General features: G+C 42.8%; 1 protein-coding gene across 2 annotated transcripts; it reads right to left on the minus strand.

Annotated features, from left to right (window-relative positions):
- Positions 1 to 5,886: 5,886 nt before the first annotated feature.
- On the minus strand, positions 5,887 to 10,560 carry LOC109742438 (disease resistance protein RGA5). Of its 2 annotated transcripts, none has more exons than XM_020301523.4 (5): positions 9,672 to 10,560; positions 6,941 to 8,948; positions 6,750 to 6,863; positions 6,532 to 6,589; positions 5,887 to 6,409 (listed from the first exon to the last, which is right to left on the minus strand). In XM_020301523.4, exons 1-2 carry the CDS (start codon positions 10,490 to 10,492, stop codon positions 6,959 to 6,961), a joined length of 2,811 nt encoding a protein of 936 aa, XP_020157112.1. In that variant the 5' UTR covers positions 10,493 to 10,560; the 3' UTR covers positions 5,887 to 6,409; positions 6,532 to 6,589; positions 6,750 to 6,863; positions 6,941 to 6,958. The 2 variants fall into 2 exon arrangements, with proteins under 2 accessions (XP_020157112.1, XP_020157115.1); XM_020301526.4 differs by having other exon boundaries at positions 5,887 to 6,427.
- Between the last annotated feature and the right edge of the window lie 3,306 nt (positions 10,561 to 13,866).

Consider the following 13,866-nt stretch of genomic DNA (forward strand, 5'->3'; position numbering starts at 1 on the left):
CATTGGCTCCCTTCTAGTGGGACCGCGGGCCATTCCGGTGGCATCCTGTTAGGTGTGAAGGATGCCACCTTCGAGGTGGGTAGTATGGACCGGGGTCAGTTCTTTGTTAGCATGGAGATCTTTGAACGCTCCCTTAACTTCAAGTGGGAGGTCATTATTGTCTACGGCCCCGCCGACCACAGCCATTCCGCCTCCTTCCTCGAGGAGCTTCACCTTAAGGTTGATGTGTGTTGCCATCATAAGGTAGTTCGATATATTTGGCACATTGGTGTGAGGGTTTTATCCCCTATTGAAGGTCTTGCTGCAGAAGAAGTCGACTTAGTTAATGGTGCTAATTGACACCTCCCTGCCACCCCCTCCCGTCCCTCCAGCGACGCGCCCACGCGCGCCGGGGGGGGAACCCTAGCCGCCGCTCCTCCCGTTCCCCTCCCCCCTCCCTCCCCCGCCGCCGCCGGCAGGAGTTGACGGGCAAAGCCCGGTCGGCGCAGCGGCGGCGGGGCATCTCCTTCCTCCTCTGCTCCGGGGTCCGTCGCGGGGCGGAGCTGGCGGGTGGCGGCGCTGGGCTTCGGCAGGGCCCTACGGCACGGCGCCGGTGGCGAGGGCCGGATGTCAGCTCATGTATCAGGAGGTCAGATGTGTCGTGCTTAGTTAGTCTGAATAACCGAGTCCATGTCCACCCTCCCAGCATGCCATGGTTGTTCTTTCTTTTCTGTTCTTGTGTTTGGCCAGCACAGCAGGTGCTCTGTTTTCACATTAAGATGGGAGGAGTCGCAAACAAACAAAACGGGTAATCCGGATGAAAACTGTTTAAAGGGGTAATTGCTCTGAAAAATGTGTAAACAGAGGTAAAAACAAGGTGGATTCTCTCTCCCCGATGTAAATGCATGCAGGATCGAAGCTTATGGTTTGACAACAGGACTAAAGGTATCCTCATAATCAATACCAAATCTCTGCTTGAAACCTTTTGCAACTAATCTTGCCTTATATCTGTCTATGCTTCCATCAGATTTCCTCTTAATTTTGTAAACCCACTTACAATCAATGACATTCTTGCCCTTTTGTGGTGGTACTAGACGCCATGTTTTATTTCTCATGAGTGCCTCATATTCTATATCCATAGCTCATTTCCATTCTTTACTAGCAAGTGCATCATGCAAATGAGTCGGTTCACCCATACTAGTAAGAAAAACATGTTTAACTTTATCATACCTTATAGTACTCCTTTTTTTTAACAATACCTGATTGGGACCTGGTGTGGCGACGTGGAGGCTCAAGTGCATGCACAGGTACTGGTTCTGTTGTAGGACTCGACACTGCTGGTTCTGCTGTAGAATCCCTGTCCACAGAAGATCCAACCGAATCAACTGCACCTGACCGCTCCCGATCCGAGGCAGCCAGGGAATCAGAAATCCCCCTCGCAATCAGCGTGCCAGGAGCCGTTTGCCGCGTAGCGCCCTCGGAAGTCGCCCGTTCGATCATGCGAGGCGGGGAGTGGATAATGGGCCCCGCGCTGGGCTCCGCGCCTGTCTCCTGGTCGGCGGCTGAGTCGTCCCACGCGCACGTGGCGCTCGGTGAGCCGCACCGGCCCGTGTTGGCTGGGCTGGCGGGCCCCGACCTGCTGGAACGGTCGGCTGCTGGTGCACGTGACGCGCTTCCCAGTGTGCGGACACGGAGATTGCTCTCGGATCGCACGCCGCTGCTGCTGTTGGGATCAACCTGGGATCCTACACCCGTTTTGGCTGCACCTTCTTGCATAAAATCACACCCTGAAGCTGCACACTTATCATCAAAAATCAGACTTTCTTTGGTACTAGTCATATGATCAGCACTATTTAACTCACCCCCGTGATCTGTACTAGGTGCATAGTCAGGAAGGAGAGCAATTTCTGCACGAAGTAGGGCTCCAGCATTTGGATGAAGCTTGGCAAAAGGAAATATTGTTTCATCAAAAATAACATCACGAGAAATATAGATACGTCCAGTGAAGATCTCAAGACACTTGTATCCTTTATGAAGATTACTATAGCCGAGAAAAGCACACTGAGTGGACCGAAACTCAAGTTTGTGACGATTATACGAACAAAGATTCGGGTAACAAGCACACCCAAAGATTCTTAGAGAATTATAGTCAGGTTTTTATGAAACAGTTTTTCCAAAGAAGTAATATTTCCAATCACTTTGTTATCAGAACCAAGAGGTCTTGAGTTCAAGACCCTGCCAACGCAATATTCAATAAAACGATTCTGCGGCCTACATCGATCCCACGTCTAAGGACTAAAATAGCCTAGACGTGAGGGGGAGTGTTGAAATACATTGCCCATCTCCCTCCATCAATTTAGACTTTTGGATGAGTTGTGAGCGTGAATTCAATACCGATGAGAGGGGTCTATCACACACAGTTGTGACTTCTCTTGCTTCCCTGTTCTTTTCCCTATTGTTTACCACTAGTACAATGGCGTTATCTAGGTTTCTTCCTAGTGTTCCATCGATCAGCACACCGGACCTGGAGCTCAACTAGTCCATGCACTCAGCGTGCTTGCAGTGTACATTGAGCCCACCGTGGACTGTCATTCAGATGCATGAGTCCCGCTTCGGTATAACCCCCCTCACAAAACGTATAAAGGGTAATATGGACTTTTGACAATTTGTATGTACTTTTATATGTATGTATACTCTCACTTGGGCCGGCCCATTTGCAGTACATGCGACGACAAATATCGAAAAAAGGATAGCACGATATTGGAATCGAACCCGCGACCACCTAAAACATAAACTGTTGCACACAACCACTGGGACAACAGACCTTTGGTGAAAAACGTAAAGCCAGACGCTTTAAGTAACAGAAGGGTTAGGAATTTTAAAAAGATTTTAGGAACACTTTGTGAACCGGTTCCTTTTTCCATATTTTTTCCCTGTTACATTTCTTCTTACTTTTTCAAAAAATGGCCGCGCTTTCAAAATGCTGTTCAAAATTTCAAAACGTTTTTTATTTCCAATTTTGGTTCATAAATTAAAAAATATTTGCATTTTCAAAAATTGCAACGTAATTTCAAAAACTATTCGTGTGTTTAAAAAATTGTTCAGAATGTCAAAACATGAATAGTTTTTGGAAAAGCACGAACAAAATTGTGAACACAAAAATTTGAACAGGAATTCAAATTTAAATTCCAAAAGATTTTTCAGAAATGCGAACAACACACGATGTCAAATAAGTGTTGTAAATTTTCCCGAATATTTTTTCAACTTGGGAACAATATTTATTTAAAATAGAATCATTTTTTATTATGAACAAATTCCAATAGGCGCCCGACCGGAGCGATGATGTCGCTTAGTTGGGCAAGGCCTAAGATTGCATTTTCTTTTCTTAAAAAAATTGAAATACGAAAAATAATAGTTTTAAGTAACTACTTTAAATTATGTTGCCTATGCTTTAAGAAAGCATTTGCTGTTTTCAATTCTATAATTTTGTATTTATTAGTTATGTTAAAAACTTAAAATAGGAGTTTTAAGTACATATATAAATTATGATTCTAAATATCCTTTTCCTTCGAACCTGGCATGGATACCTACTCGGACACGCTACGCGGGACATGGTGTTTTTTGGACATTCTTGAAATGACCCTAACTTTTGCCAGCAGGTGGCATGCCCATGGTAGGCATCCATGCCCCCCAATACTTTTTTTCATGATCTTGTATAACCAATTCAAAGCACCAAGCCAAGTTGCTTGGGTTTTTGACAAGTTTTGTATTTTCCTTGAAATGAACCCATTTTTTCATGGGCTTGTATGACCAATATTCAAGGCACCATGCAAAATTGTTTGTGTTTTCAACCAGTTTTGCATTTGCTGAAGTTTTTTGGGTTAAAAAGGACGATAAATGGCCGGATGTGTTATCACTTCCATACGTGTCGAAAATCGTCCGAACTAGGTATGTGCCTACCATACGCATGCCTACCTTCTTGCAAAAGTGGGGTTCATTTGAAAGATGCCAAAAATAGACTATATTCAACGGAGGGTGTTCGCTTAGGCCAGAAGGGTATTTTTGAAAGCTCGTTGTTTTTCGACATTCGTTAAATTACAAATGTATTCCACCAGCTTCTACAACCAATTTAAGGCACCATGCCAAGTTATTTAGATTTTTGAAAAGTTTTGCATTTTCTGGAGTTTTCTCGGTGAAAATAGGACGATAAATGGCCGGACGCGCCACAACATGTAAATAGTGTCGAAAGTTGTTCGAATGTAGCATGGATGCCTCGTATTCATGTGCCAGGCTGTTACAAGAAGCTGGGATCATTTATCCATGGCCTTACAAGTTTAGATGAGTGTATTTGTAATTTATGTCATTTACAATCAACACGAATATTTTCTTTTGTCCTAGAAATTTCTTGAGATTTGTCAACAATTTTGGAATTACAAAGTGTGTATGAAAATGTTACAAACTAGAAAACTTTTTCCAAAATTGTTAACATATTACGAAAATCTGATGGAAATTTCGAACAAAATGGCAAACCACGTACTTTTTTTAAAAAATAACAACTTTTCTGAAACGCATACATTTATTAAATTTGTGAACAAAAAAAAAATCAAAAACTGAACGTTTTATGAAATTTCCGAACCTTTTTAAAATTGTAAATAAAGTTAGAAAACAAGAACATTTTATGTTATACCAAACAATTTTTCGAATTTTTGAACAAGTTCACAAAGAATAATACAGTTCAAAAGTAGGAAAATGAATTAACAAAAAGAGAGGAAAACGGAAAAAAATTGAAAAGAAAAAAATGCTTAGGCCCTAGAAATTGAAAATTATTTTCAGATAACGTTAGTATAGTTGAAAAATATTCATAAATTTGAGAAAATGTTTGCGTTTTCGAATAAAGCTCACAAATTTGAAAAGGTAGTGGCATTTTGAAAAAAAATTGTTCGAAAATTTAAAAATTGTTCGTGTTTTCAAGAAAATGTTCATACATTTGATAAGTTATTGTAATTTTGGAAAAAATATGTTTGCAGTTTCACATGAATGTTTACAATTCTGAAAAGAATGTTCTTAAATTTGAAAAATATTCACAAAATCAAACTATTTTTCATAAAAAATGGTTCGTACATTTGAAAGAAAAACCCACGTTTCCCTAAGAAGTTCAAATTTTGGAAAATGTTTCATTTTAAAAAAATACTTTTCAAAAAATATTCCAAAAGATAAAAAACAAATTAGTTTTTGTTGAGCTATAAAAAACGATTTAGCTACAATGCCCCTTTTTGGTCGCTACAGTGTCAATTTGTTCTGTGACATTATTTCTAAGGAAAAAAGACTCCTACAGTACGTCCAGTTAGGTCATAAGAAACGGCGCTGCAATTGTATCCGCAAATCGTGTTTGTTCTGGTGGTATTAGCAAGTTCACCTCCACCTGAGGTCCTGAGTTAGAAGCCTAACAGGCAGAATATTATTTTTGGATTTTCGAACCTTGCTACAGTAATACTCACTAATGGGAAATATCTTCGCGAGTATTTTCTGCAAAGACCATCCTACCCTTTATTATGAAGGGGTATTAACAGATCTCGTCCGTTGATGTGTTTTGGGGGTTGTACCGAAGAAGAAGTGCAGATGCATGCTATCGTGTCTTTTTGATTTGATTTCAGATGTGGGAGTATGAGATCGATAATCCATGTTAGCATGGCCGCACCGCAGAGCACAGCTTGTATCCATTAATTGGTGTCAGCTCGTGTATCAGGGCAGGTGTGTCGTGTTTAGTTACTCTGAATAATCAGAGTCCATGTCCACCCTCCCAGCATACCATGTTTGTTCTTTCTTTTCTGTTCTTGTTTTTGGCGAACAGAGCAGGTGCTCTGTTTTCACATTAAGAAGGGAGGAGTCGCAAACAAGACGTGGTAATCCGGCTGAAACCTGTTCAAAGAGGTAATTACTCTGAAAAATGTGTAAACAGAGGTAAAAACGAATAGTAAATGCATGCAGGATCGAAGCTTATGATCGATGTTCAAAACGAATAGTAAAGCAAGTGCACATCTGGTGTCTCTTTCGGACATTGAACACATCTTCTGCGAGCTACAGTTGGTTGCTCAGCCGAAGCAGCAGAGCATTTTTCCCGTGGCGGTGGGCGTGGTCCCTTTGGAGTCTGGACCTGATCATTAGTATGGGCCCAAGTTACATATGCTTGTTTTCATGACTGTACGTGTGCACAAATTCCATGTTTTACCATGATTTTGTCATGCAAGGGGTGAGCATGAGCATAACCTCACGTGATACTCTGAATCTGAACGTTGCAACTAAAGTGTCGGCCAGGAAGGTCCAGATTCAGAATCGAGTCCTCTGGCGTTCAGAGCTTCACGTCAAGGACCGCCTTGTGCTCGGTGTTCTCCCACGACACGACAGCATCGACGACATCTTCTGCTCAGCCCTGAAGCACGACATGTTTCTAGTTAAGTTCAGTTAAGGCCCTGAACCAGAAGATTGGCCAAACACCCATAGATAGAGGAGGATTTATTTATGCAAAGTTCAGTTGAGTTGAGTTTGGGTCACCTGCTCTAGGCTTTGCTCTTCTGGATCCCCTCCCAGTTTCTTCTCCATCTCCGCCTCGCTAACAAAAGGCCAATGACCCAATGGAGCGCATTATTAGATTAAAAAACTGCAGGCACCTCACATACTGTATGTGCTAATATCTCTATCTGAAGGATGCAACACGCAGTTCTCTAGCTGGCGATGCTGGAGGTAACCAGAATAAAGATATAGGTACGTACCAGCAGGGAGGCAGATCCATCCTCGCAGAGAGTGTTGAATTCTTCGATCTCAGAAATGCAGTGATGAATTGATGAACATTTGGAGTCACAGCCTAATTGGAATTGTTCCCTGAGCTGAAAAACACAGACGAACGATCATGTGAGGCAATGAGAGAGATACATAGATCATTCATGGGAGAAATAGTTAGTACCTCGATTCTGGCAATGCATTATAAGCCGAAGAATAAAGTAGGGCGGTTGGGATGTGCGTTGGCTGCTTCCCGAATGGCAGCCTTTGCAGCCTCAACTCTGCTGCTGTCGACCCCGTCTCCCCATACTACACATCTGATTTTAAGGAGGCTGGGGAGATTTTCTATTCCGAGATCAAAATCACCGCTAGTACCCAGAGACCCAGTTTTTGCTGCGTTAAATTGTATCCTGAGGTCGTCTACCTTGGGCATGGCTCCAACCGCAAACGTCAAATTCATCACAGCACGCTCACTATCATAATTAAATATCCTCAAGCATGGGAATCCAACTTCACCACAGACTATGACCCTTGTAACTTCAGGCTCTTCTGTTAATGAGGTATTTCTAATTTCACTTCCATCAATTCTCAGAATCAGATAACGCAGTACAGGTAAGCCTCCAAGGATATAGAAGTCTTTCTGCTCAGCTCGGACCAATTCAAGGCGTAACTTCTGGAGGCTGATAAGGGAGCTGACCCAATTTGGAACATGGGGAATAATAGAACGCCTGACTTTCAGCTTCTGGACGCTAAGTGGCATAGGGCACAAAGACTCCCTTACAAATTCAGGGCCATCCCAAACAGTTAGAGAGAGAAGGCTCCCTAGGTTTCTAAGGGAAGCGACAATAATAGTTCTCTTGGACTCATTTTCACCGTTCACTCGGTCAGCAGAATTATAATCCTCAAAATCAAGGGTCAATATCTTCAGACTCTGCTGCTGCTCAAATTCTTGCAGGAAGTTTAATGGCTGGTTATAGACACTAACAAGCTTCAATTTCTCCAGTGCTTGCAGCTTGGAAATTCCACAAGGAAGTGTAACATTATGGTTTACTAATAGGTGCACCAGTCTCTTGAGATTGGCAATAGATGCTGGTAACTCGCAAACAGAGGTGAATCTTAAGTTTAGTATCTCTAAGCACCATAGGCGTCCGATTTGTTCTGGAAGCTTGCTTACTTTCTTCGCCCCTCGGAGGCTCAGGTACCTCAGCTGAAACAGTTTATCTATATTTTCAAGATGATGGTTCTCTAGTTGTTGGCAATATGCAAAGTCCAGAAAACGCAAATGCCTAAACTTATCCATAGAAGGAATTTTCACAGATTCCCCAAACACATCAAGTGATCGGACATGAGACAACACCAAGCTTCTTGGCACTATCACTTCTTTTTGCTTACTGGCTTGCAAGGAGAGCCGACGAACTTTGTTGTGTGTCCCAACAGATAAACTAGGAACACCCACCAAAGTAACAAAGTTTTCTTCGATGGATCTGGATATGATGAAATCAAGAATTGTGTCATGAAGTCGACAACTCTTTATGATTCCACGTCTATCTGTTTCCCCAGGTTGGATCAAACTCCTGTTTATTAGCTCATTAAAACACCTTTCTCCAAATTCATATGAAGTACTATATCCGGATTCTGTATGAATTAATCTTTCAGCAATCCACCTATTTATCAAAACTTTCTTCTTAATAACAGAATCTTCAGGGAATATACTCAAACATAAGAGACAAGATTTCAGATGAGCAGGCAGTTCAAAGAAACTAAGTGATAGTATCTTCATCATTCCTTCAACACTGGGATTTCTTTCAAGTGCTCTACCAATCGAATCTTCAACTTGTTTCCATGGACCTTCTGTCCTTTCAATATTAGCCAACAAACCGGATATAGCAATGATTGCCAAAGGCAACCCAGCACATTTTTTCAAAATATGCTCAGAAACTGTTTTAAGGTATGAGGGACAATTTTCTTGGGCACTGAATAGTCTTGTGTAAAATAAGTGCCTAGAGTGCACCATTTCAAGAGGCCTGATGCAATAAATATCCCCACTGAATGGTGTTGAACAGCATGATTCAGCAACTTCATTTATACGGGTAGTGGTGATTATGATACTTTCAGAACTAGTCACGGGAAATGCAAGCTTAATAACATGCCATGTATCCACGTCCCATATATCATCAATAACAACAAAATACCTGCACGAGGATACATGGTTGATATTAGTGAGGTAATGATATAAATACTATACAACAAGATAAACAAATACATAAAACTATAAACATGTTCACAGTAGCAGCATAAATGTCTACTGTTAGAAAGCTGAGACGAGTGTTGAACTTGCATATGTTGCGGACTTAGTTCTTGTGTGTATATCAGTGCTCCCTCCATTCCAAAATACTTGTCATGGTTTTATTTAAAATTTGAACTAAACCACGACAATTATTTCAAAATGGAGGGAGTAGATGCCATTTAGTTTGCAAGATTATATGGAGAGTTGGGCGATACACAATAGGTTAAACATGAGTCATTACCATGGTGGATGAACAAAATGATGAATATACACACTTAACTGGTCTAGAAGGGATGTTGATCAGATGGTCATGAAATTCAAAAGAGCCTACCTAGGTGTGGATCCAACCATCCTGTGATTTAAAATTAAGAAAACCTACGTAAGTTCATAGCTATTCTAAACAATATAAAACATAACTCACGCATGGCCGTTCATAAGATATAGGATTTTGGGTACTCTCTCTCTCTCTCTCTACATATATTTTTTTATTTACTTAGCAGGAAAATGGACTTCACTACAAAATATTTGACCTTTTTTCCAGAAATTTATGAAAACAATGAACAAAAGAACCACATGGAAGTTCACTAATTTTATATTTGAGGATGATAAGTTGGAAAAGAAATTATACCTTTTGTCTGCCAGGAAATTGGCAATCTTGCTAATAAGTTGTTGTATACTCCCTGCTTCAGTGTTAGCATAATCTTTTCCACTGACTTCACTAAAAATAGTTCTCATGATATTCATCATGTCAGGGCTTCTTGACACAGATAAGAAGGCCCGGCATTTAAATTCTCCTTTGAGATCTTGATACACTTGATTTGCAAGAGTTGTCTTGCCCATCCCCCCAGATCCTACGATAGAGACCAGCTTCATTTGCTCGTGCGTTGACTCACCTTTAGTCAACAATTTAATTACCTCGGCCTTGGGTTCATCAATTCCGACAAGCTCAGAGGCATGCTTAAAGATAGCAAGAGCTCTAGGATCAATGGTTGCATTGTTGGCCTTGGAGAAGGCCTCACGGGCCTTGTACCTTGCATTCCTCTCGGCCACCTCGATGAGCTGTTTCTTCAGATCTCCGATCTCGTTGCCGAACCGACGACGAGCCTTCATCTTCCCCAACTTTCCCAGCGAATTCTTCATCTTCTCCAAAAAGCCATCTGGCTTTGTATCTTCGCTGCCAACACTTTGCATGAAGTCGTCGATGGAGTCCTCCATGTCATAGGAGGGCTCCCGCACCTCATTCATCCACACCTTGTCCTGAACATCAGGGTCCTCCTCCTCCAACATCTTCAGAAGAAACGCATCCATTGCAGCAAGTTCATGGGTGAGCGACTTGATATCGCCAGGCACACCCTTGAACCGCCTGTACTCATCGCCCGCCAGAGCGCCCAGCTTTGCCAGGACGGGTTTCAAGGCTCCCGTCGCTACACTCACCAGAGCCACCTCCATGGTTGCAAGTGGTGCTAGCTTAGAGGTGAGCTTGCTCAGTTAGTCTTGTGTGTATGAAAGCGAAAACAGTGTAGGCTGAATGACGCTGCCCTCTCTCGGCCTTATAGCAAAGCTAACTAGCATAGTTACATCGGCCAGCCGTAATTAAGCAGCTAATTCTGGGTCAAGTTGCTCTACTTGCAGAGCTAAAGACAAGTTTCTCTTACCCCGAGATTGTAAAGTAAGCTAAGATGCTCACTGCTACCAAGCCACACCAGATCTGTTCAAACGCACGCCCCCTCCACGTTGTGCACCACTAGGTCTCTTCACCCGAAAGATTCGTCTGCTCATTCATCAGTATAATGAATGCTCTTTTTCATCAGTATAATAAACGCTTAAGCATGGCGCGTCATGAGATGCCAACTCAAACTAGCTAGGGTCTTAGTCGGTACTCATTAATTTTTGTTTAGTTAACCTTTTAGCTTAACAAATCTATTATTACCATGCTGCTAGAGCTAGTAGTAACAGGAGGCGTTGCGCTTTTCTAGCTAGTAGCTGCTTGCAGCTGCATTGTATACCTGACACGATATGTTTGTAAGATTGGCGTTCACATCTGAAAGCAGATTTAATATGAACCAGTGTATGGATAAGGTTATCTTAACTTTTGTGCAAAACTAACACTCTACAAAACAATTCTCTGCCAGAGAAAAACAAAAGGCTTGGTAAAGATGGCTCTCCAACGGTCGTCTCGTCTCCACACTCCTCCAGCCACCGCCAACGTTCCAATCCACGGCCGCCGACCATCCCACCCTCAGCCTCACCCGTCGGCCAATCACTCCAATTCTCGACGGCCAGATAACACTCCTCGGGCGCCGCCGGCTGCCTCCGTTTCGTCCTCTTCGGCGCCTCTCCTGGGCAGGTCCTGCCCTGCAGAGGCGGATCTCGAGCCTGATGGTGACGGGTGGATTGAAATGCGCAACCGGCATCGCCAGCGCCGTTATGAAGATGCTCTCACCGTCAGTCGGCCAGCTGCCTCCAAGCCTTGGATTCCCCGGTGGCTGGTTGGTCGCTGCTTTAAATGCCTTGAGATGGGGCATGTGAAGGCCAAGTGCTCCGGCGATATATACGCTGCCATCGCTGCAGGACCTCGGGCCATATCGCACTACCCTCCGCTTGCCCGGGATCGCTTCCCCGGGGAGATGCTCACGCACGGGGATCCGGATCTAAGGCCGGCCGGGGGAGGCTGAATCTAGTATACTCTTCTCCCCTATCTAATAAAATTCGGCCAATGAAAAACAAAAGGCATTGTAAGTTTGATGTAGCTAACACTGTACAAAGTAAACAAAAAACATACATTTGATGAAGCATCCAAGGAAAGGTTGTACCATCAACAGAGTTGACAAAAGGATTCATGCACTTGCAGGAACAACTTGTGAAATTAATATGGTATACCCCTCTATTTTAGGAACAACCAGTAATATAGAGTATCATATTAGCATGTTCGGTGCATTTCATAATTGATGTACCAGTAATATGTATTTGAAGATGGTCTGACATGTGCATTTCTGACCCAATAACAATGTCTCTCCAATTAAAGGGCTTGCAAAATCTGTCGTCATTATACTAGTCTTATCTTCTTGTTAATGATCAATGATTTCATTCGTGAAACAATTCATAGTAACATGCACATTATCACATATAGATGGAGATGTACTTTAGACCCGAAACACTTGTTTGTGTTATTCTTTACTCTTCTGACTTATGCATGACGCTGGGAAGGTAAAAAAACACTTGTTTGTGTTATTCTTTAACCTTCAAGATACACTGGGAAGAAATTCCAACAGTCTCAGGTAAAAAAAAAAAGCATCCACAACCGACGATCAGCGAAAATACAAAGAATTGATACCAAAATCGCTACATGTATTTTTAGAGCTTTCACACCAACTTTGTTTTTCTTTTGGAGTTGCTTGATGGTATCATACTTGTTGTTTATCAACTTCTTATGTGCAGAAGCAACAACCCCTTTCTGAACCTTTTTTTCTGCTGTGGACCAATTCTTACAAGAGTGCAGATCTACTCCCTCCGTTCCATAATACAAGACCTTTTAGTTATTTTAAAATATTGACTACATTCATACTAAAATGAGTGAACATACATACTAAAATGTGTCTAAAACTCTAAATACATACAAATCAAGAAAAAGCTAAAAGGTCTTATATTAGAAAACGGAGGGAGTATATTAGATCCATAATGGAGAAAAAACTGATGTGCATGTCCCTGTAATGAAGATGTCGATCTTGTGTTGCTCCTGTTCGAGCTGAATGTGTACAGCAATCCCTGTGGGAGGAGCATTTGCAGGATTTGTAGAGAAAGAGTTTTTCCATGAGGCGTCTGAGTAGACCTTGGCTCTAGAAATTAGCGTATCTGATTTCATGGTAGTTCCCTGCAAAGGAAGCCCTATAGAATCTCCAGATATTTGGTGATGTGCCTGTTAGGGTCTCTCTACTGATCTCACGAATCACTTACAGATACAAGGATTTGGGTACCTAGATTACATGAACAAGCAAGAACAAGGGGATTGAGGAGGAGAGCCAGAGGTGGGAGAGGAAGCCACCGTGCCGTTTCAGTCGTGATCCAACCGGATGACCTGCTCGATCCACCCTTTCAAGTATTTGTAGTCGCTGGCTCCATGGCCTGGATGCTAGGCCCGACCCTCTCATGCCGGCCCACGGCCCACCCGTGGAGGGTTGCTAACACCCCTCCCTCCTTGAAACTCGGCTTGACCCCAAGCCGAAGCTCAGAAGAAGACTGGAAGGCTGACTTGCCAGGATCCCACGGCGCTTGAAGTTCCTTGATCTTGCTAGGATCGCCATGGTAATCTTCATGATAGTAGCCAAGATGGGTGTAGACTCGATCAAAGTAGCAAGCTTGCTTGCCCAGGTTGCCGAAGTAGTCATCATGGCCGATAGCAACCAAGTTGAGGATGACGTCGAGGTAGTAGTTGTGGTCGACAAAGGTGGCGACGACCATGAAGATCCTCCCTCCTTGAAAAATTGCGTGCCCACAGTGAATCCAGAGCTCCACCCCGTCCATGGGCCATGCTACCAACCAGATCCGAGATGTACACGCCGGCAACATTGATAACCATTGGTGTTGTTTCAAACACTACAAACAAGTAGTCCACCATCTCTCAAAGTTAGTCCGAATTAACGCCATGCATACTGACCATGCTATCATTGGCACGCTCGGCACCCGGACGCTGAACCTTGTGATAAACGAATACCATGCACTGGACTTTTTTATCAGTCCATGTGAACTATCTTGGCAAACTTGGAGCACCCAGCAATGAGCATAGAGATAATACTTCCCATTCGAACCAGGAGGAATCAACAGGC

Source organism: Aegilops tauschii, chromosome 6 (assembly GCF_002575655.3).
Source record: "Aegilops tauschii subsp. strangulata cultivar AL8/78 chromosome 6, Aet v6.0, whole genome shotgun sequence".
Classification (NCBI taxonomy): Eukaryota; Viridiplantae; Streptophyta; class Magnoliopsida; order Poales; family Poaceae; genus Aegilops; species Aegilops tauschii.

Coding starts and splice junctions, on each gene's coding strand:
- LOC109742438 (XM_020301523.4), bottom strand. CDS start 10,492: ATGGAGGTGGCTCTGGTGAGTGTAGCGACGGGAGCCTTGAAACCCGTC. Junction 8,949..9,671: donor AATTTCCTGGCAGACAAAAG/GTATAATTTCTT, acceptor ATCCTCGTGCAG/GTATTTTGTTGTTATTGATG.